The sequence below is a fragment of the Microcaecilia unicolor genome, chromosome 3 (assembly GCF_901765095.1).
Source record: "Microcaecilia unicolor chromosome 3, aMicUni1.1, whole genome shotgun sequence".
NCBI lineage: Eukaryota > Metazoa > Chordata > Amphibia > Gymnophiona > Siphonopidae > Microcaecilia > Microcaecilia unicolor.
The window spans coordinates 508,681,157-508,704,131 of NC_044033.1; the positions used below are offsets into that span (position 1 = coordinate 508,681,157).

The 22,975-nt window shown below is 43.6% G+C and overlaps 1 protein-coding gene across 4 annotated transcripts in view; it reads left to right on the forward strand.

Annotated features, from left to right (window-relative positions):
- Positions 1 to 22,975, forward strand: part of LOC115467288 (sorting nexin-14-like) — a 181,081-nt gene that overhangs the window by 133,233 nt on the left and 24,873 nt on the right. For all 4 annotated transcript variants that reach the window (XM_030199125.1, XM_030199127.1, XM_030199126.1 and 1 more), the window contains 4 exons: positions 1,834 to 1,934; positions 4,005 to 4,116; positions 20,935 to 20,975; positions 21,118 to 21,237. In XM_030199125.1, coding sequence (XP_030054985.1) covers positions 1,834 to 1,934; positions 4,005 to 4,116; positions 20,935 to 20,975; positions 21,118 to 21,237 — 374 coding nt within the window. The remainder of the gene's footprint in view (positions 1 to 1,833; positions 1,935 to 4,004; positions 4,117 to 20,934; positions 20,976 to 21,117; positions 21,238 to 22,975) is intronic.

Here is a 22,975-nt window from a genome sequence, read left to right on the forward strand (position 1 = left end):
ATCAAGAAGATGATCACTTTGGGCCACACAGCAAGAGCTGCAGGTCCCAAAGGACCACAGCACACAAGAGTCTTTTCATAGGCAACATCAGAATCTGTCTTTCCAGAGAATAATGTTGGGGTAGCATAACATAGTAGGTGACTGCAGAAAAAGACCTGTACGGTCCATCCAGTCTGCCCAACAAGATAAACTCATATGCGCTACTTTATATGTATACCTGACCTTGATTTGTATCTACCATTTTCAGGGCACAGATCATAGAAGTCTGCCCAGTTCTAGCCCAGCCTCCCAATCACTAGCCCCACCTCCCACCAGCTCTGCCACCCAATCGCCGCTAAGCTTCTGAGAATCCATTCCTTCTGAACAGGATTCTTTTATGTTTATCCCACGCATTTTTGAATTCCGTTATCGTTTTCATCTCCACCACTTCCCGTGGGAGGGCATTCCACTTATCCACCACTCTCTCCGTGAAAAAATACTTCCTGACATTTTTCTTGAGTCTGCCCCCCTTCAACCTCATTTCATGTCGTCTAGTTTTACCGCCTTCCCATCTCCAGATGGATTAATACTTTTCAAATATTTGAACGTGTTTATCATATAACCCTTTCCTACAGGGTATACATGTTCAGGTCAGCAAGTCTCTCCTCATATGTTTTGTAACGCAAATCCCATACCATTCTTGTAGCTTTTCTTTGCACCGCTTCAATTCTTTTTACACCCTTAGCAAGATACGGCCTCCAAAACTGAACACAATACTCCAGGTGGGGCCTCACCAATTACTTGTACAGGGGAATCAGCACCTCCTTTCTTCTGCTGGTCACACCTCTCTATACAGCCTAGCAACCTTCTGGCTACGGCCACCACCTTGTCACGCTGTTGACAAGGCAGTGCCACACTGTTGTGCAATGGAGACAAGGGTACTACTACTACAAAAGGGTACCACCCTTGCCTTTACAGGTCAAGTGGGGTCTACAGCTTGGTATAATAGTTCTGAAAGCTACCATAGCTTCCTCATTCGTAGTCTGGGCAGAACATGGGTGCATCCCACTTGTCCAGACTGGTCTGACATGGATGATAAGGAAGGTCCTTTTATTTAATCCCACCAGACCAGTTCAAAATATGGTTAAATAAGTCATGAGAGCTCTGTCTGGCAAGTTCTGAAGACTAACGGTGATAAATACATTGTTGCCCACTCTGAAAGTAGCTGGCCTAGTCCATACCCTTGGTAAATAGTCCATACCCTTGGTAAACCCATTCCTGGGTTAGTGACCATGGAATGAAGCTTGATTGCCTCAGATTTGATTGCGGTGGTTAATTGGAAACAAAAATATAACTGCCTTCAGTTGTCTTAGCTTTGACATAGGATACTGAGGAGTGAAGGCAGCACCAGACCATTTTTGTTTCTGTCTGCTCACTGGGGAAATAATGCATTCATTTGGACCGGTCTAGCAGAACTAAAGGACAGGAAATCAATAGTTGAGCTTAAATTTCAGCTTATTGCAGTCAGCAACGGGCAACCAGACCACACAGGTTACTTACTTCTGTTTTAATTTCTGTAGGGAGATGATTGACAATAGAGTAGCCTAGTAGTAAGAATAGCAGGCTGAAAACCAGAGAAGGCAGAGTTGAAGTTCCGCTGATGCTGTTTTGTAACTTTGGGCAAGTCACTTCACTCTTCATTGCTTCAAGTACAAACTTAGGTTATAAGCCCTCTGGGGACAGGGAAGTACCTACTTTACCAGAACATAACTCATTTGAGCTAACAAAGTGTAAAGTAAATGCAAAATTTAAAAAATATTGAATACTTATTAACATTTCCTGCTTTGATATTAGGTACTTTCCCTGATGCTCAGCTTCCATCAAAGAGAATCATTGGCCCAAAGAACTATGAATTTCTGAAGTCCAAGAGGGAAGAATTTCAAGAATATCTGCAGGTATAACGGGTGCTCAACAGTGTCGCTGAGTAATATATAGGAGTGGAGGAGTGTAAGCCACATTGAGCCTTCCATGAGTGGGAAAGCGCGGGGTACAAATGTAACAAAAATAAAATAGATACTATTTGAGATTCTACATGGAATGTTGCTACTATTGGAGATTCTACATGGAATGTTGCTATTCCACTAGCAACATTCCATGTAGAAGCCTGCGCGGCCACATTGGTGATCTGCAAGGGCCGACTTCTAATGGAATAGCAACATTCCATTTAGAATCTCAAATAGTAGCAACAGTGGAGGAGTGGCCTAGTGGTTAGGGTGGTGGACTTTGGTCCTAGTAACATAGTAAATGACGGTCCTGGGGAACTGAGGAACTGAGTTCGATTCCCACTTCAGGCACAGGCAGCTCATTGTGACTCTGGGCAAGTCACTTAACCCTCCATTGCCCCATGTAAGCCGCATTGAGCCTGCCATGAGTGGGAAAAGCGCGGGGTACAAATGTAACAAAAAAAAATAAAAAAATATATGCTTTTAGAAATGTGGTAGTCCCTACAGTGTACTTTCTTCTATGGGTTTAGTAATCATCTTATGCTTTTTAAACAGACTAAGATTTAGAGCAACTCGGACAGTGTTCACATCTCTGAGAATGACCTCTGGGAGCTGATGTGATAGAATCATTTGATGGTCAACCCAAGGTGAAAATTGTTTAGGGCAGGGATGTCCAACCTCAGCCCTCGCCAGGTTGGGTTTTCAGGATTTTCCCATGGAATGTGCATGAGATCTGTTTGCATACAATGGAGGCAGTGCATGCAAATAGATCTCATGTTAATTCGTTGGAGAAATCCTGAAAACCTGACTGAATTGCCGCCCTCGAGGACCGAGGTTGGACAAATCTGGTTTAGGGGCTTGGATATGGAAGTCTCGAGGTTATAGCAGGTGGTTGTGGCTGTAATCTTCATGGAAGTGAAGGCAGTTGGTCCCCTGCCACTCTGGATTGATTTAGATTTTGCAAATGGTAACAGAAAACGGAAGTTATGGCAGCCTTGAGGTGAGATTATTCTAGAAGAAACCCCAAAATAGAAAGTTTTTGTTCTTATTTTTAGGTTACATTTTTTTTTTATTGAAAAGTAAACAGTCAGTACAACCATACTATCAACCAATTATATAAATGAGTTAAACAGATACAGTCCGAAAGAATCCCCACTCCCCTAACCCTATCCCCACTTCCTAAAATACAGGATAGCCAGACCAGTAATGTGAAACAAACTGAAATGCAACAATTCAAATGGCAAAAAGGTAAGCAAAGCCGCAAGATGCATCCCAAATTAAACACCCCACCCCTCTCTTGTTTGTATTTTTATACCTATAGCTTGGTCTATAAAACTGCTACTGATGAGACATACTGTATCAAATGCTTTTACAGAAATAAAGGTTACCAATAAGTTTGACTAACACTCAGTGGTGTGCTGGAGCGGGCTGTCACGGGCTCGCGAGAGCCGTTTGTTAAGTTTTTAAGAATTTTGGGAGCCGGTTGTTAAAGTAGGCCTCCCCATGGCTACTTCAACAACTGACTCCCAAAATGTGGGCTTGGGCCCCCCTCCTGAATTCTCTCTTACTTTACTGGCAGTGATGCTGGCCCCACCAGCCAAGTAAATAGACTGCTGCTGCTCCCTGCTCCTTGTTTCTGGCTCTGAGCATCAGGCTGAGACTTTTCATGCAAGCGCAAGAAGGTTCCATCATGCTGCTCAGAGCCAGAAACAAGCAGCAGAGAATGGTGGCAGTCCATTTATTGGCTGGTGGGGCTCGGCAAAGGTATGCCTAGCGTGCCCGCACAAGGGAGAAGAGAGAGAGGCATGTATTCCTACACCCCACCCCCAAACTTTCAGGGCCGGCTCTGCCCAGAGAGAGAGCCCGTTGTTAAAAATTTACCAGCACACCCCTGCTAACACTCCTCCTTCTTTGGGCGAGAACAAAATAAGTAAAAGATGACTTTTACCAGTAAATATAAGTAAAACACACTGCTTTGTCCAGCTATTTTCACTAATTCAGCTAATCCTTTTGTTTTCAAAGAAACTTCTGCAACATCCAGAGTTGAGCAACAGTCAGCTTTTGGCAGATTTTCTATCTCCCAACAGTTTGGAAACACAGTTTCATGATAAGATTCTGCCAGACGTGAATCTCGGTATGTAACATTTCATACGATATTTGACTTATTAAGCAACACTGGATAGAGGCTGAAACACTTCATGCTACATTTGACAGTATTGCGTTAAGTATCAGGTTGTGCAGGTCAGGGTAAGAGTGTTTAAAAATGTTGAATAATTAGAGCACAGTTTTTTGATGCTTGTTTTTACAAATTTGGTTGGACTTTAAACAAGCCCTGAAGCTTTGATCCGGCCCCCTCCCTGAGATCGGGAGAAGGCAATTAGTGCTTCCAGCATTGGCACCAGTTATTCCAGTACCTGTGACAGTGGCATAGCCAAGGGTGGGCCTGGGTGGGCTCAGGCCCACCCAGTAGCAGCACACCTATGATGTGGCTGGCAGGGTTCCCCAATCCCCACCAGCCAAAAACTCCCAACAACTGCCCCTCCTGCAGACCTTGTGAATAGCAGATCTTTGCCTACAGCCAGCAGCGACTAATGCCTACTGTTTGGACCAGCCCCACAGCCTTCCCTCTGACGTATTCCCGCCTATGCGGAAACAGGAAGTTGCGTCAGTGGGAAGGCTGTGGGGCCAACATGAGCAGTGTGTATTAGTTGCTGCTCGCTGCCAGTGAAAATCTGCTATTTAAAAGGTATGCTGGGGAGGGGGGATGTTTGAGAGACTATATGGCATACAGGTGAGAGAGGGAGAGACCAAATCACTTGTGGGACAGGGTGGAGTTCTGCCCACCCATCTTGAGCCCAGGCCCACCCACAGTTGGGTGTCTGGCTACGCCCCTGACCTGTGATGTCCATAATTGGGCCTTTGCTATGGAACAGCCAGCCCAGCAATTTGCAACTGTTGTTATCTTTGGGTACATTTTTAAAAAGCCTGAAAACACATTTGTTTGTTCAAGCTTATGAATGATGTGACAGTGGGGTGAGGATTCCAGTTTTATAATATTACGTTGTTGTATGTGTTTATATTTTTACTGTGTGTGTTTTTGTTATCCACTTACCCCCCCCCCCCCCCCCCCCCCCCCAGGATTCTATATAGTGCGCTTAGAGGGACATAATCGAATGGCGCCGGCCATCTATATGGCCGGCGTCGCAAAGAGCAGTCCCGAACTGTATTATCAAAAAAGATGGCCGGCCATCTTTCGTTTCAATAATTCGGTTTTCGCCGATAATGGAAACCGATGCCGGCCATCTCAAACCCGGCCAAATCCAAGGCATTTGGTCATGGGAGGGGCCAGTATTTGTAGTGCACTGGTCCCCCTGACATGCCAGGACACCAACCGGGCACCCTAGGGGGAATTGCAGTGGACTTAAAAAATTGCTCCCAGGTGCATACCTCCCTTACCTTGTGTACTGAGCCCCCCAAATCCCCCCCCCCCCAAAAAACCCACTCCCCACAACTCTACACCATTACCATAGCCCTTATGGGTGATGGGGGGCACCTACATGTGGGTACAGTGGGGTTTTTTTTTGGGGGGGGGGGAGTTGAGGGCTCCCATTTACCACCACAAGTGTAACAGGTGGGGGGGGGGGGGGGGTGGGTCTGGGTCCACCTGCCTGAAGTGCACTGCACCCATAAAAAACTGCTCCAGGGAGCTGGGTATGACATTTGAGGCTGGCAAAAAAGTTTTTTTTTTGTTTTGGGGTGGGAGGGGGTTGGTGACCACTGGGGGAGTAAGGGGAGGTCATCCCCGATTCCCTCCAGTGGTCATTTGGGGCACTTTTTTGAGGCTTGGTCCTAAAAATAAATGGTCCAAGTGAAGCCGGCCAAATGCTCGTCCGAGCCGGCCTTTTTTCCATTATCGGCTGAAGCCGGCCATGTCTTAACAACGCCCCGTCCCGCCTTCCATACCCTGCGGAAACGCCCCCTTTAACTTTGGCCGGCTCTGCGACGGAAAGCAGTTGGAGCCGGCCAAAATCGGCTTTCCGATTATACCGATTTGGCCGGGTTCAGGAGATGGCCGCCCATCTCCCGATTTGTGTCGGAAGATGGCCGACGATCTCCTTAGAAAATAAGCAGGTTAGATTTAGGCGCCAAAATCGGAGCGGATTCTGTAACACCGCGCATAAATTCTTTGGCTTAACAAGCTAATGAGCACTGATAACAGCACTTAACAAGGAATAATGAGCACTAAGCGGCACTGATTAGGATTTAGGCGCACAACTCGCTAAGCGTGTTCTGTAACGATGTGTGCTGAACTTCTAATGTGTGGAGGCAAAAAGGGGTGTGGTTATGGGGCAGGGAAATGGGCGTTCCAAAATTTAGGCGCCTAGTTATAGAATATGGCTCAGTGCTCCTAAATATGCACACTAAGATTTACACCAGGTTTTCCTTGGCATAAATGGATGCGCGCAGATATCGGTGCTGAAATATCAACTAAGCATATTCTATAGGCGCCGATTATAGAATACTAGTAAGAAATGGCCGTTTCTGGCAAAAATGAAACGGGCGCTAGCAGGGTAATCCCCCCCCCCCCGTCCTCCCTCCCGAGTTGCACACCGCTCCTCTTCGTCCCTCAGTGACGTGGTTGCGAGGGCCGCCCCGCCCTCAACGTCATCGCGTTTTGACGCGAGGGCCGCCCTGCCCTCAACATCATCGCGTTTTGATGCGAGGGCGGAGCTACAGTGACTGGAGCCTGCAGGCCAAACCGGATATCTCGGGCGCCTCAAGTTTCCGGCTTGAGGCTTCAAAGTGCCTTTTATATATATAGATGCTTAGTCAGCACTGATTGCAGCGCTGATTTTTTTTTTTAATTTATAGAAGTCTTTATTGAATATTATTGACAGTACACCAAACATACTCGAAACAACTCGTTACATCTTATTTCAACTAAACCAACCATAACATCGAGGATTCAACAAAGTACATCATATGAAGTCAGCAATCCCAATGCAAACACATTTTATACTTCCTTTTTTGTTCATTTTATTTTTTAACCTTCCCCCCCCCCCATTGTACCGAAACCCCACCCCCCCACCCCACAAAACCCTCCTAACCTAATAACCCCCCTCCCCTCTTCTGTCCCCATCTGAACATGCATCTGCTGTCACAGACATTTGGTCAGGAATGGCAACCACACTTTTTCCCTCTTATATAGTGTTCTCCTTTTCACAGCCGTCAGTCTTTCCATCTCGCATACATATCTCACTTTCGTGAGCCAGTCTGTCAGTGAGGGAACCCGTGCTGCCTTCCAGTGCTTAGCCAAATTCGGGCCGCATGCAATGATCCCCTCACCAGCAGCCACTGGTTCATTTGCAGGCCTCCTTCCCAATACAAAGATCAGAGGATGCCACTGTACAGACCGTCCCACCCAGTGCTGGAGCCGAGACTGAACTCCCCTCCAATATGCCTGTGCCTTTCGGCAGGACCACCATATATGTCCCATAGTTCCCGTCTCCCCGCATTCCCTCCTGCATAATCGTGACACTGATGGGAACATGTAGTGTAGCCTGACAGGTGTAAGGTATCATCTATAGAAGACTTTTATCGCGTTTTGCAGCGCTGATTTTTTAGGTGCCATGTATCTCCTAAGCAGGCTATAAGTGTAATAAATAAATAAACTGTTCTCATAAAATGGAGCAGATACATGAACATTGTAAAAAAAAAAAATGACAGAACGTATGTGCTATGGCAAAGATGGTGAATAAAGGACATGCGAGCTTGATCTATCATGTAGAACAATTATTGGAATTGTTCAAGGTCTCATATTCACTTTCCTTCCCCAGGAGCCATCAACACAATTATCCATTTTGCTTACAGGAATGGGAGGTTACATATGCTTATCTTTCTACTCTTTCCAGGGTTTGTAGTACCTAGTAGGGATGGACACCCAGAAATTTTTTTTCCAGTTCTTTTTATTCAGTATTCAACATTTACAATAACACCACACAATAAACATATGTACTCCATAATATAACGAAATGTAAGAGGCATAAGAGTACCCCCTCCAACCCAGTATACCCCTTCAAACCAAATCCACAGAGCAGAGCTACAAATGGAATGTCCAGACATTGACGAAACATTACACAGTATGCAAAGAACAAAATGCATCCAATGGAGCCCAAATTCGCCGAACTTGTACGATATAACCCCTTTTGACAGCAGCAGCTTCCTCATACTTGTGGACCAGACAAACTCCAGACCACCATGCGTGTTGTGATAATGCAGAGCTGTTCTTCCACTCTGACAAACTGTGCTGAATGGCCAAGCCGAGAAGCACATCAAACAATCTGACACTGGTCTTTTGGAGCAGACAGGGCAAGGCTGCTGCCCTTAGAATAGCTTTATAGGTATGCTCTGCCTGAACGCCGAGGATACCCTCAACCCTCTGCCAAACCAAATCGCCAAATGATTTCACAGTGCTACAAGCATACAGCATATGACTGAAAGTACTCACCCTCGTCCCACATGTCCAACATAAGCCCGCCCCACTTCCGCCATCCTGGAGAGAACTCGTAAGGGGTCCACAGCACCTTACGCACTACATAGAAAAAAATTGAGTTACTCACGCAGATAAAATAGGCCTGCGAACCACACCCCAAAACACTCTCCAAACCTCCTCTCCCAAATCATGCTCCCACACTCCCACTAACGCAGCGCACACTTGCCTGCACGTAACCTTATGGTAAACAGCTGATGTCTTCTTTAGCAACACAAATGCAGGTAAAAAGTGGGATGTTTGACCACGCAAATACAAATCCTGGAGACAATATTTACTAATGCAGGTAAAAAGTGGGATGTTTGACCACGCAAATACAAATCCTGGAGACAATATTTACTAATGCAGGTAAAAAGTGGGATGTTTGACCACGCAAATACAAATCCTGGAGACAATATTTACTAATGCAGGTAAAAAGTGGGATGTTTGACCACGCAAATACAAATCCTGGAGACAATATTTACTAATGCAGGTAAAAAGTGGGATGTTTGACCACGCAAATACAAATCCTGGAGACAATATCTTAAAAACTTCTTTATTTGATGAAAAGACTCGACACAACTGTTGTTTCGGCCTATAGGCCTGCATCAAGAGTCTGTCTATACGACCATTTCATGTAACGTTTTGGTGATATTACTACATCCCTTATATACATAATTTGCATACGTGACTAAGAGATTTTACATTCATTATTATATATCTTTTATTATTTTTTATTGTATTTTTGACCTCTCATTGATTATTTGATTATGTATATGTTTTTATAGACTCCTGATGCAGGCCTGTAGGCCGAAACACAACAGTTGTGTCGAGTCTTTTCATCAAATAAAGAAGTTTTTAGAGTCTTTTCATCAATAAAGAAGTTTTTAACATATTGTCTCCAGGATTTGTATTTCCGTGGCCAAACATCCCACTTTTTACCTGCATTAGTAATTTTTTTATGAACATTTCTATAAATAGTGCAGTTCTTGTTCTCTTCTCATTGACCCCGATGTCTGGTTTCCTTGCATATTAAGACACTATAATCTTGCATGTCAACATATACAAAAGGACTCTGTTCCCTTTTTGTTTCATTCAATTGTAAATAAATGTATGATCTCATTTACTACAGTTCATAGCAGAAAAAGCAGAAGCTTGTTGCCCTAAGGCGGAGCCTTCAAAGTTCTGAAAACTACAGCTGTTGAGTGGAAAAGTGGAAGTTCTGATGAGATTTTAACAGGTTTACCAACTGGGAGCTGTCTTCAGGACAAGTGCCATCTAGAAATTTAAACACTGAACAAAGTACTTTAAAAACAATCTGAGCCTGCACAGGCAAACAGTGTAGGGAATCCAACAAAAGATTTATATGAGCCAACCAAGTTTTCTAGAATATCAGTCATGCAGCTGAATTTTGAATCATCTGAATTCTAGAAAGTTGCTTAGAAGACAGACCCAGGTATAAAGAATTCCCATAATCCAATAATGATAAAATAGTTAATTTCACAATAATCCTAAAGTGGTCATGTAAAAAGTAGGATCTCAACACATGTAGCTGTTTCAGTTTTGTTTTGTTTTTTTTTAAATGTATGTTTATTATTTCACATAAACAAGTTCAATACAATATCCAATACTTCAACTTAATGTACAGTCAAAATGCGCTGTTGACAACAAATGCTACACAACCCTCCCCCCCCCCCCCCCCCCCCCCCCGCTCCCTACCCCCCACCCACCCTCCCTCCAGGGTAACAACAATCGGGCTCAACAGTTCAAACCGAAGGAGTCCTCCACCTATCAAACGGAGATCCCTCTCCAGTCCATATATATTGTCCACACTTTGAGAAATCTTACCATCTGTCCCCGCTTCACAGCTGTCATTTTAGCCATTAAACAACAGTAATCCACTTTTTTAAAGACTTGATCCAACGTAGGGATTGCTGTTTGTTTCCAGTATCTAGCAATTAAAATACGTGCTGCTGTTACTACATGAGAGACAATACCATGAAATGAGCGACGTATGCCCTCCACTGGTATGTTAAGTAAACAAAGCTCCGGGCTCTGCATAATTGCTATCCCCAGCTTAGTGTGGAGGTGTGATATTAAGTCTGTCCAGAACTGCTTTATGGTCGGGCAGTCCCACCATATGTGCCAGAATGTACCCCGGGCTCCACAGCCCCGCCAGCAAGTTGAGACCTTCGTGTGAAATATACGTGATATTCTGTGGTATAACATCTTGTACCCATTCTCCACCAGAGGTGTTGCCACAGAAAAATTCAGTAAAGTTTTATATATACAGGGCCATTTATCCCGCTCATAATGGACGGATAAAAGAGTCTCCCATTTATCAGTATATTGGGACAAGGGGGAAGATTGATGTAAGAGCGCTTTATAAATCCTGGATATGCCACCCTTCCCTGCCCCCGAGCCCATCGCCCGTTCCAGTTCAGTTACTGTCAACAATAGCTCGTCTTTAGCCTTACGGTGCAAAAATCCCTCACCTGCATATAATGAAAATGGTCTCTGTCAGTCAATCCATACTCCTCTCTCACAGCCTGAAATGACTGACATTTCCCCTCATCCCACAGCTGTCCCAGCACCCGCAGCGATGAAGCTGACCAATGCCCATATTTTCGTTCTCCTCTGCCTGGCGGGAAATCCAGTCAAATATTATAGGGGTGTTCATATGATATTTCCGTCCCGGGAACCATACTGCTCTACATCGTGCCCATTCACCAAGCGCTACCCTCATCTGACCCTTTAACCCCGAGAGCAGCCCTCTTAATGACTCTAATGGGAGCCACGGGGCCGCCCACAATGGCACTCCCCGCAGGCCCCACTGCGCCGCATACGACCACGGCTTGGTTATAGTTGTTTCAGTTTAAAGTATGTTTTTCTGATGAAACTATTAATCTGTGGTTCCATGTTTAGCAAAGAGTCCAGAACCACCCCCAAGACTCTAGAGCTTTTCTTTACCTTAAATTGCGACCCATCATCACCCAGAATCAACTGGGGAATCATGGTTTAGTGGACAAAGCCAACATAGAAACAGCAAAATGTAGGCAGATGAAGATCATATGGCCTATCCAGTCTTGTCCATCCGTGCCATCTATTCTCTCTGTCACTCCCTTAGAGACCTTTTGTACTTGTCCCAAGCTCTCTTGAATTCAGATACTGTTTTTATGTCCACCATTGCCACTGGTAGGCTGTTCCACGAATTAACCACCCTTAAGGTCATTGCATACGATCACACCCAAGTCCCGCTCCTTTTTCGTGCACAGAAGTTCTTCACTCCCTAAACTGTACCATTCCCTTGGGGTTTTGCAGCCCAAATGCATTTTTAGTATTAAATCTAAGCTGCCAAATTCCAGACCATTTGTCTAACTTTGCTAAATCCTTCCTCATGTTATCCACACCATCAGGGGTGTCTACCCTATTTCAGATTTTGGTATCATCCGCAAAGAGGATGATACCAAACCTTACCAGACAGCCCTTCAGTAATATCACTTATTTATTTATTTATTTATTTATTTATTTATTTATTGCATTTGTATCCCACATTCCCCCACCTATTTGCAGGCTCAATGTGGCTTACATAGATTTGTTAGCATTGTCATTTCAGGATATCAGATACAGTTCGTAATGTGTAGCGATTAGGAAGGGAAGAAAGAAGAAGGAAGGGAGTGATTAGGGTAGTTAGTTATAGAAGGTAAGCGTTCATAATTGAACGGGTTGGTGAGGTGACTTAGTGAGGCTGTAGGTTCTCATTGTAGGCCTTGTTGAAGAAGAATGTCTTCAGAGATTTTCGAAAGATAGTTGTTTCGTTGATTGCTTTCAAGTCTGTGGGTAATGAATTCCATAACTGCGTGCTCATGTAAGAGAAGGTAGAGGCATGCATCAGCTTGTATTTAAGTCCTTTGCAGCTGAAAACCTTAGATCCAAGATGGCGATCTGGAAAGACGTATGAACAGCAGCTCCTGACCCCTTACATCACAATCGCGAGTTGGAACCTTCCCTGGTTGATTATGGGGAAGAGAAAGGGTAAATCCAACTTACCGAGCTCCACAGGACGGGTGAACCCCTTTCCCTCTCGGCAGACGACGTTGGAGGAGGCGGGACTGCTGTTGCAGAGGACTCAAGCCGGCGCTTCGAGGGGCCCGATGGAAACGTCGGATCTCAGCATAGAGGGAGTGACGTTGAGTCCCCCTCCGATAACAACGCCCCAGAGACCCGGAGGGGAACAGATGGCTATGGAGAGGCAATTGGCGGGAGCGACCGGTAGTGTAGTCCCTGCCGATAGCAGTGGAGACCCCATAGCTACCTCATCTCCGTTGGAAACACCCTCGCAAACAGGCTTGAGGCTGTTAGCGGCTTTGCCTGAGCGACAACTGAGTGAGCCCTCCGTTAGTGTCCGGGAATTAGTTAGACCATCTGTTGTTACAATGGACTCCATTTGGGAGGCAATCCAAGGACTAAACAACACACTACTACAAGTAGCAGAAACTTTGCGTACAGATATGGGGAAGTTATCTCAGGCTCACTCAGAACTTTCCACTAAGGTAACTGAACAGATGAATAGAATCGACCATCTTGAACCTGAGGTAAATTCTATAAAGGAATCTATTTCTGCAGTTGTCAAAGATAATACCATTCAAGGGAAAAAAATTGACTATATGGAAAACCAACTACGAAGGAATAATTTACGCTTTTTGAACTTTCCTAAATCCCCTTTGACTCCAGCTAAGGAAATGTTAAAAAAATACTTTATTGAAGTTCTGGGGCTTCCCTCAGAAGCTTTTCCTCCTCTTACTAGGGTGTTATACATTTCTGGAGCTCGAGTTAATAATGTACAACCTTCTTTACCTGATTTGAACCTAACTCAGATTTTGGAAAGTTCAATGGATGTTATTACAGAAAGGACAACATTGCTGGTTTCGTTTGCATTAGAATTGGACCGTAATAATATATTTAGGTTATTTTTTCGCCATATCTCTACACCTTTCCTAGGTTCAAAAATTCAAGTGTTCCCTGATCTCTCTCGAGAGACACAAAGAAAAGAAAAGGCTTTTTATTATTAAAAGCAAGGGTCCTACAATTAGGTGGATCCTTTATACTTAAATTTCCTTGCAAATGTTATATTACTTTTCAATCCACTAATTACATTTTCTTTGAGCCGGGAAAACTTTTAGAATTTATAGTGAGTAAAGAGTAGTCTGTTGTTTGTCAGGATTGAATGCTATAATCCGGTTGCTCCGACTTGATTTCTTGTCTTTCCTGTTGTTAAAATTGACTGGGGTGGGAACCGCCTCAGCTATTTTGTTCTAAATTTGAGTTCCTAGTTCTTGGATCATTAATGTGGACAAACATATATTTTTTCTTTACCTGATTGTCTTTTTTTCATTATTGTATATTTCTTTAAAATTCCAATTTATGTATATGCGTAAATGAAATATTAAATTGAATAAATAAGTCCTTTGCAGCTGGGGTAGTACAAGTTGCGAAATTTGCAGGATGATCTTGAGGTGTGTCTGGGAGGTAGGTCTACGAGGTTTAGCATGTAGATTGGGGCATCTGCGTGGATGATTTTGTGTACAATCGTGCAGATCTTGAACGCAATGCGTTCCTTAAGTGGGAGCCAGTGAAGTTTCTCTCTTAGGGGTTTTGCACTTTCATATTTAGTTTTGCCAAATATGAGTCTGGCGGCAGTATTCTGGGCAGTTTGGAGTTTTTTGATGGTCTGTTCTTTGCAGCCCGCGTATAGTGCGTTGCAGTAGTCCAGATGACTTATTACCATTGACTGAACCAGGGTACGGAAGATGTAAATCGGGAAGAAAGGTTTTACTCTTTTGAGTTTCCACATGGTGTAGAACATCTTTTTCGTCGTGTTTTTCACGTGGGTATCAAGAGTGAGGTTTCGATCAAGGGTGACTCCTAGAATTTTCAAGTTTTGTGAGATAGGGAGGGAGCTGTATGGTGTGATTATGGTGGTGAAGTTTTTTGTGTTATGTTGTGAGGTGAGTACAAGATATTGTGTTTTTTCTGCATTAAGTTTTAGTTGGAATGCATCTGCCCAAGTGTGCATTATTTGGAGGCTTTGGTTGATCTCGTTGGTGATTTCATTTAGATCATGTTTGAATGGGATGTAAATTGTGACGTCATCTGCAGAAATGTTACATAATCTTACATAATGTTACATAAATCTTACAAAAATGTTAAAAAGAACTGGCCCAAGAACCGAACCTTGTAGCACAGCACTGGTAGCATCCTTTTCCTCAGAATGAGCTTCATTTGCCACTACCCTCTGTCATGCCACACTAATCTGATGCATTTTATTTGAAGGGATTAATAACCATGTGGAGGAAGGTGAATCAGTTGATTTATAGTGTGAAGTCATGAGTTGGAGACAGTGTTGTATTGTGGACTGGCAGCTGGTTAAAAGATAGAAAAGGGATTAAATATTCTGTTTTCTCAACGGAGAAAGGTTAATAGTGGAGTGCTCCAGGTATCTGTCCTAGGACTGGTGCTTTTTAACATGTGAGGTGATCAAATTTACAGATGAACACAGATTGTGAGAAATTGCAGGATGCCCTTCTGGTAGATGTAATTTAAAATGGACATGTAATGCACATACGAAAAAATTAATTAAATCTATAGCTACACAGTGCTAGGTTCCACATTAGGATAAGTTTAGTTTATTCAAGATTTGATATATCGTTATTTGGAAATACCAGCCAAGCGGTTTACAATATTACCATGTAGGAAAAGGCTCAGTGAGTGGCAGAGGCCAACAGACAGAATTATTAGGAAAGGAATGGAGATTAAAATGGAGAATTGTTTGATTATGTATATTGATTCTGTTACAGTCTAGATTTGGTGATAGTGCGGGTTATAAGAGGTTTTAAATAAATATCATAATGCCTTTATCTCTCCATGATGTGACAGCATCTTGAGTACCGTGTACTATTCTGATTGTCATATCTTACAAAAGATATACAGTGATACCTCGGTTTTCGTTGATAATCCGTCCGAAAACAATCGATGAAAACTGAAACAGGTGAAAACTGAGGCAATTATTTCCATATGAATCAATGTAAATCCAATTAATTCGTTCTAGACACTCCAAAATACATACCAAAAACACATTTTATAGAGAATAAATATAGTCCCATGATGGAGCTAAAGGGAAAAGGGTTAACTTACTAGTAAGGGAAACACTTAACAGGGAAAATGAGATTTGAGCACATGTGATTTTATCTTGCGTGCGTTGCGTTAGACGCACGGGGTGATGCTCACACAACGAGAAACAACGCCACAATGAGCAGGAGAACGCGTGGGTCACCCTTTGTTTTCGCAAAATTATCTTTTCACTGAAAAAATCAACAAAAACCGAAACTGACGATAACCGAAGTCAACTTGCTTCTTCTTCACAGGAAGAAAATATATCTTATTTATTATAGGAGGAATATTTTGAACAGGTATCTTTTAGATTTTCAATTATGTATTTCTTAAATAGTTCTAAGGGAAGGACTCCAACAGGCCTTGGGAAATTTAGTATCCTCATATTCAAACGTCTATTATAATTTTGAAGTTGTTCTGTTTTCTGACGTATACCCAAATTGTCTTTCATGTTTCTGAAAAATTGTCCTTAATATTATAAACATCAGTTTGAGATTTTTGTACCTGATCATTAGAGTCCTGCTTTAATTTTTCTGTCGACTTAGAGAGTTGTTCCACTGTTGAAACGAGATTCGTTGTTTCCTGAGTTGATTTTGTTATTGAGGAGTTCAATCTCTCAATTGCCTGCCAGAGGGTATCGAGCGTAACCACCGCAGGAGGGTTCAACAGTCCCTTCATGTCCAAGATCTCAGACTGCCGTTGACCGCTCCAATGAAAAGCCATTACCACAGACCCCCAATATTAGCGCCTTCCTCGTTCTTGGGGCCCGTCTCCTCCTCCCACGTCATGGCAGGGCATGGTGGTGTTTCGGCTTCTGGAGGAGAGAGCGTTGTTGCATGTTCCAAAGGCGTCGAGGTTCCTCCCTCGACGCACAATGCAGAACTTCCTCCGGTTTTATTCTTCGGGCACCAGAGAGTGAAGCTATCAAGAGTTCGATGTTTCGGGGAAGACGCAAGGGCAGGTAATGGTAAAGCCCTTATAATCCCCTTTCTTTTTGTATGAGGCATAATGGCAAACCAGAAGTCAAAACAGGAAACTTCAGCAAGCTATCCCGAACAGCCTCACTCCTCTCAGCGTGTCGGCGCCGTCTTGGCCACTCCCCACTGAGACAATCATGATTATTTTAACTTTTCAAAAAGTACAAACTAGGGGCATTCCATGAAGTTACTAAATAAAATAAATCATATATATTCATACAGTTGAACTCTGGAATTTGTTGCCAGAAGATATAGGGTGTAGTTGGGTGTGAAGAAGTTTTAGACATGTTCCTTCCATAAGCCTTTATTGACTAGGTAGACTTAAGGAAAAGCCACTACGCAGCATATTTGTGTGCCAGGTGCTTGTGTCCTTGATCGGCCTCTATTGTAAACAGATTACTGAGCTTGATGAATCTTTGGTTTGACCCAGTGAGGCAATTCCTTCGTTCGTATGCTTTAGTTTTCGGTAATGGAAGGTTGCGTTTGTACATTTGACCTTGGTTTAACGTGGGAAATCCTTTACTGCTCAAACTTTTTCTGAGCAGATAGTGGTCACAGGAGTTATACTGCTTTAAACCATCCACAAATAGTAGGGGTGATTGATGGTCATCAATGCCTTTAAGATTAAGGCTTAATCCATAGCTTAGCAAGTTAATAAGAGCATAGGAGCCAACTTTTCAGAATTATTGGGGGTGCTAAGCCCAATGAAAATAATCCCTCCCTGGACACATACAATGAATTTTCTCAATATTGGGGGTGCTCAAGCACCCACAGAGTCGGCTCCAATGAATAAGAGTACTCAATGGATTTAGTGCCAGATGAAATAAGTGATGACAGAGCTGCCTATACTCATTATTCAGATGGAGTGCATCTTGTCACATTTTTATAGTAAACTAGATGTATTTGAGTAATCCAGGGTTCACTCTCTATATTTTAAGGTAATTTATTATCCAGCAGTGTGGGATGCTATTGAAAGCTTTATTACAGTCAACCCGGTCCACACTAAGGGCCATGTTTACTAAACTGCGTTATAGGTGTGTTGGCATCTTTAATGCACGTTAACCATGTACGTACATTAACCGTGTACGCACCTACAATATCCCTATAGGCACCTACATGGTTAGCGCAAGTTAATTGTAGGCTCGTTAAAAACACTAACATAGTAACATAGTAATATAGTAGATGACGGCAGAAAAAGACCTGCATAGTCCATCCAGTCTGCCCAACAAGATAAACTCGTATGTGCTACTTTTTATGTATACCTTACCTTGATTTGTATCTGCCATTTTCAGGGCACAGACCATAGAAGTCTTGCCCAGCACCAGCCCCGCCTCCCCCCCACTGGCTCTGCCTCCCAATCTCAGCTAAGTTTCTGAGGATCCATTCCTTCTGAACAGGATTCCTTTATGTTTATCCCATGCGTGTTTGAATTCCGTTACTGTTTTCATCTCCACCACCTCCCGCGGGAGGGCATTCCAAGCATCCACCACTCTCCCCGTGAAAAAATACTTCCTGACGTTTTTCTTGAGTCTGCCCCCTTCAATCTCGTTTCATGTCCTCTCGTTCTACCGCCTTCCCATCTCCGGAAAAGGTTTGTTTGCGGATTAATACCCTGAATGTCTGTATCATATCACCCCTGTTTCTCCTTTCTTCCAGGGTATACATGTTCAGGTCAGCAAGTCTCTCCTCATACGTCTTGGAACGCAAATCCCATAACATTCTCGTAGCTTTTCTTTACACTGCTTCAATTCTTTTTACGTCCTTAAGCCTTAGTAAACAGGACCCTAAGGTTTCTATCTTTCTTACAGCTAGTAGTCATAACTTTATTCAGAAGCAACTGATCTTTTCTTCATTCTGCTCCTTGTTCATTGCCATTCTGTTCCACTGCCATAATATTAGAATCTGTATGATCATTTATTCGATCTGCATCTATTGCAGTGAACAACTTGTAAACTGTAGGTAAGCAAATTGAGAATGAGTTGTAAAGGAACTAGGGGGTGGGCTGGACTGTGAAGGGACATGTGAGTGCTGAGGTTAGAATGGAAAGAGACCAGGCTGTGGAAGGGCTGTGTGAAATTACTACTACTTAGCATTTCTATAGCGCTGCCAGGGTTACGCAGCGCTGTACAAGTTTAACATGGGGAAGGACCGTCCCTGCTCAAAAGAGCTTACAATCTAAAGGTTACAAACTATGTAGTCAGTGTAGGTATCATGAGTGGGGAAGGTGGTTAGGCGCCAAAAGCAAGGGAGAAGAGATGGGCTTTGAGTAAGGACTTGAAGATGCGCATGACGTATGAGCTCGGGAAGGCTGTTCCAGGCATTGTTAAAATACTACTAAACATCAATTTAGTATCCTCCAACAACCCCTAATGAACTGGAAAAACTCTTAAATTTACTTTTCATGAGCACTTAGTACCGGAAGCCCTGATGATGTTGTGAGCTTGGGATCATGCAGTTGTCTGTAGAAAATGTTTTCTTAGTTTTTCAGATGTTTCAAAGTCCGTTTGAAATATTTTTAACATATGGTGTCTAAGTAAAATAAATGCTGACTTAAGTCTGAGGGTTTTGAACCTTTCCACTTTGGAGAAACGGGGAACTGTCTGAAAGAAGTGTGGTGAGACACCCTTTGCCACAGCTGGAGACATGTCTGTTTCTCCACCGCAAACTGAGGTTTGCACAAAGCCTGTTTCATTTCACCACCATTTTACGACAACATATTAACTCCCTCTTCGGTTAGTTTACTTTGAGGCATATTTTCAAAGCACTTAGACTTCCAAAGTTCCATAGAAACCTATGGAACTTTGGAAGGCTAAGTGCTTTGAAAATATGCCTCTTTGTACACCAGAGAGAAGCAGACGCATCAGTTCTACTATGCTTCTTGAATTAGTCTCCCTTGCTCTGTAAATATGTGATCTGGATGAGTTATGATATAAGAAAGTTGCAGTACAAAAGTTCAAGGCAGATTACATCAAAGATAAACTCGTATTTTTAAAATATAAGAGTCCCCAATAATATTACAGTAATAAATATAAATACAATAAAACAAAATTCTTTGCAATGTATTCATTTTTTTTCCATGCACCTGCCTAGCATTGAATATGTCTGACTTGCAATTTGAATCTTTGAGACAGAAAATTCCCATAGAGAGAGGTTTTTCATTTCTTATGACTAACAAACAACAAACATTTCTAAAGCGCTACTAGGGTTACGCAGCGCTGTACAATTCAAACATAGAAGGACAGTCCCTGCTCAAAGAGCTTACAATCTAAAAGACAAGAGAACAATCTAAAGACAAGTGAACAATCTAGAGGACGAGTGAACAGCTAATCTGATAGGGTGGATGGATTGGGGCATTTTATATTTCTCGAGCGGTTAGGCGCCGAAGGCAGCATTGAAGAGGTGAGTTTTAAGCAGAGATTTGAAGATGGGTAGGGAGGGGGCATGGCGTATGGGTAAAGGAAGATTGTTCCAGGCAAAGGGTGAGGCAAGGCAGAATGAGCGGAGCCTGGAGTTGGCAGTGGTGGAGAAGGGTACTGAGAGAAGGGCTTTGTCCTGTGAGCGGAGGTTGCGGGCGGGAACATAGGGGGAGATGAGGGTGGAGAGGTAGTGAGGAGCCGCAGACTGAGTGCATTTGTAGGTAAGGAGGAGGAGCTTGAATTGTATGCGATATCTGATCGGAAGCCAATGAAGTGATTTAAGGAGAGGGGTGATATGAGAAGAGAGAGGTGACAACCTTTCTAACTCCGGTGGCAAATGGTTCTGGAAATATGGTGCCTTGCTTTACAAAGATCTGTCCTGTCTGCATCAGAATCTGCAGACCTTTAAATTGAATCTCTCTAATGGACCTCAAAGCACAGTTTGGGATTTGTTTGTCAGATTTCCATGGCAAAGCCACTAGCAGTAGCACTGTGAGGTTATCAGTAAGGGTCACCAGCCCAATTTTGGATGCCAGCACAAAGGGCGGGATCAACTGGGAATTGTATATGTTTGTTCCACTGCTGACCCTTTTAACAGGTGGCCTGATGCTCCTGGGCCGGTAAAGCTGGGGTTAGTTTTATCAGCTGTAAAGTGACTTGTGTTCACCAGGTGCTCACTGCAAGCTGCATTAAAGTATTTACACAGTAGTGCGCTGCTTCACATGTATTTACATTTTTTCATCTCATTACTGTGTAAAGTGAGGTAAACTGTATAATGCTGTGTTAGGGCACTGCAGCCAGCATATTTAGTGCCCTAATAAGACAGTAATAAATTCATTTCTTGCTTTTCTAAATTACAGGAAAAATTATAAAGTCTGTCCCTGGGAAACTAATTAAAGAGGTAAGAAAGTTATATTGTGGGATACTTCACCCCCCCCCCCCCCCCCATTTAGTTATTGTGTTTTTAGCAGACGTGGTTTTTACTTACTCAGTTTTTAAAGTTCCTTCCATATCAGCTAACCTTACTATATATTCCATTGCAGAAAGGACAGCATTTGGAGTTATTTATCATGAATTTCATTAACTCTTGTGAGTCTCCGAAGCCTAAACCCAGTAGACCAGAACTGACGATTCTAAGTCCCACTTCAGAAAACAGTAAGAAGGTAAATCCTCTGCCTGCTATGTATAAGAAAAAAAAAAGTGGATACAGGGATGGTAGTGTTGAATACACTCTACTGTGTTTGGTTCTTTGGCTACAGTCAAGTAGAATAAATAACATTTCTGTTGCATATTCCAGCCTTTTCCTCTTGTACTGTGCTGTCAGCCGGAGATTAGTTCAGTTTTCAATATCTTCTATATACATATATATAAAAGGCACCACCAACGTTCTAATGAAGCCTCACTTCCGTTTTGCATGGTGGTGTAGAGGTTTCACGAATCACAGGCAGGAGTAAGGAGTAGGGAAACGTAGCCATCAAGCTGCGATCTGCTCCCCTCCCCCCCTGCTGTATGGTCAGGGCATGGCTGAGGATCTCAAAGCGCAAGCTCCAATCTGCTTCTCTCCTGCTGACTGTGTTGCTGGGCCTGCTCCCCCCCCCCCCCCTTCCTCTCAAGTTGCAGTGTCAGAGAAAATGAGTGCAGGGAAGGTCAACCACTCCCTCCCTTTACATTTAAAGCAACACCAGGGACTTGCATCTCTGCCTCTCCCTTCGCCACACACACACAACACCTGATGCTGATTTTGAAGATTTTGGACCGCCGTGCCGCCTCTGTGGATGGAGAGGGGGGAGCAGCGGCTGCGACTTGGTGAGGGCGAGGGGGACAGTGGCAGCGCAGACATCGGGGGGGGGGGGGAAGCGATGCTAGCGCCCGTTTCATTCCTCTCTGAAACGGGACTTTTCACACTAGTGAGTTTATATAGTTCTGCTTGACAGCAAGCCTAAATAATCTGAGTGGCATAGTCCATGTTAGCTGAGGAAGAATGGAAAATATTTGAAATCAGGGCCGGTCCTAGGGTCTCTGGTGCCCCCCTGCAGACTATGAGTTGGCGCCCACTCCCCCCCCCCCCCCCCCCCCCAGCACCTCCTTTCTCTCTTCTCCCACTCTGCCCCTGTCCAGCGATTCTCCTTCGCCCCATGCCCCGCCGCCCTTGGTGCTTTAAATCTTTAATTTACCTCTATTCCAGCAGCCGCATCATTTGAAAGCCCTGCCCCGTCTCTAGCCTTCCCTCCCTTTGTGAGTTCGTTCCCTCAGAGTCCCGCCCTCCAGGACATGACATCAGAAGGCGGGACTGCGGAACGAACTCACGAAGGGAGGGAAGGCTAGAGACGGGGCAGGGCTTTCAAATGATGCGGCTGCTGGAATGGAGGTAAATTAAAGATTTAAAGCACCAAGAGCGGCGCGGTTTGGCGCCGCAGCGGCGCCCTTGAAGGCAGGCGCCCCCCTGCGGTGCTTACCCTGCTTACTGGGTTTTGACCGGCCCTGTTTGAAATCCCTAGAAGGTTGATTCCAATGCCTTAACCTTATTCTGTTTGGTGCCTGATTTTACTGTGCTCTGCAAAGCAAGACATAACATGCTGTGATGTTATTCAGCCCAAGTACTCAGTACATGTGCAGAGTAAATTCTTTCTGTACTGTTGTGAGCTCAAGTTACTCTGCTTATTGTTTAGTTTTGCTCTTCTTCTTTTTTTCCTTTTTCTGCTTCTGAAAATGTGTTGTTATGAGTTTTTGTCTCCGCTGAAGTTTTTCATCATAGTCTCTCTTAGCCTTTATGATCAATGCTTTGCATCTAGGTTGACAGTACTTATGTTGCTTCTTATTTTCTTCATTTGGATCCTTTTTCCATTCTTTGAAAGATGCTGTTTTGGCTCTAATAGCCTCTTTCACATCACCTTTTAACCA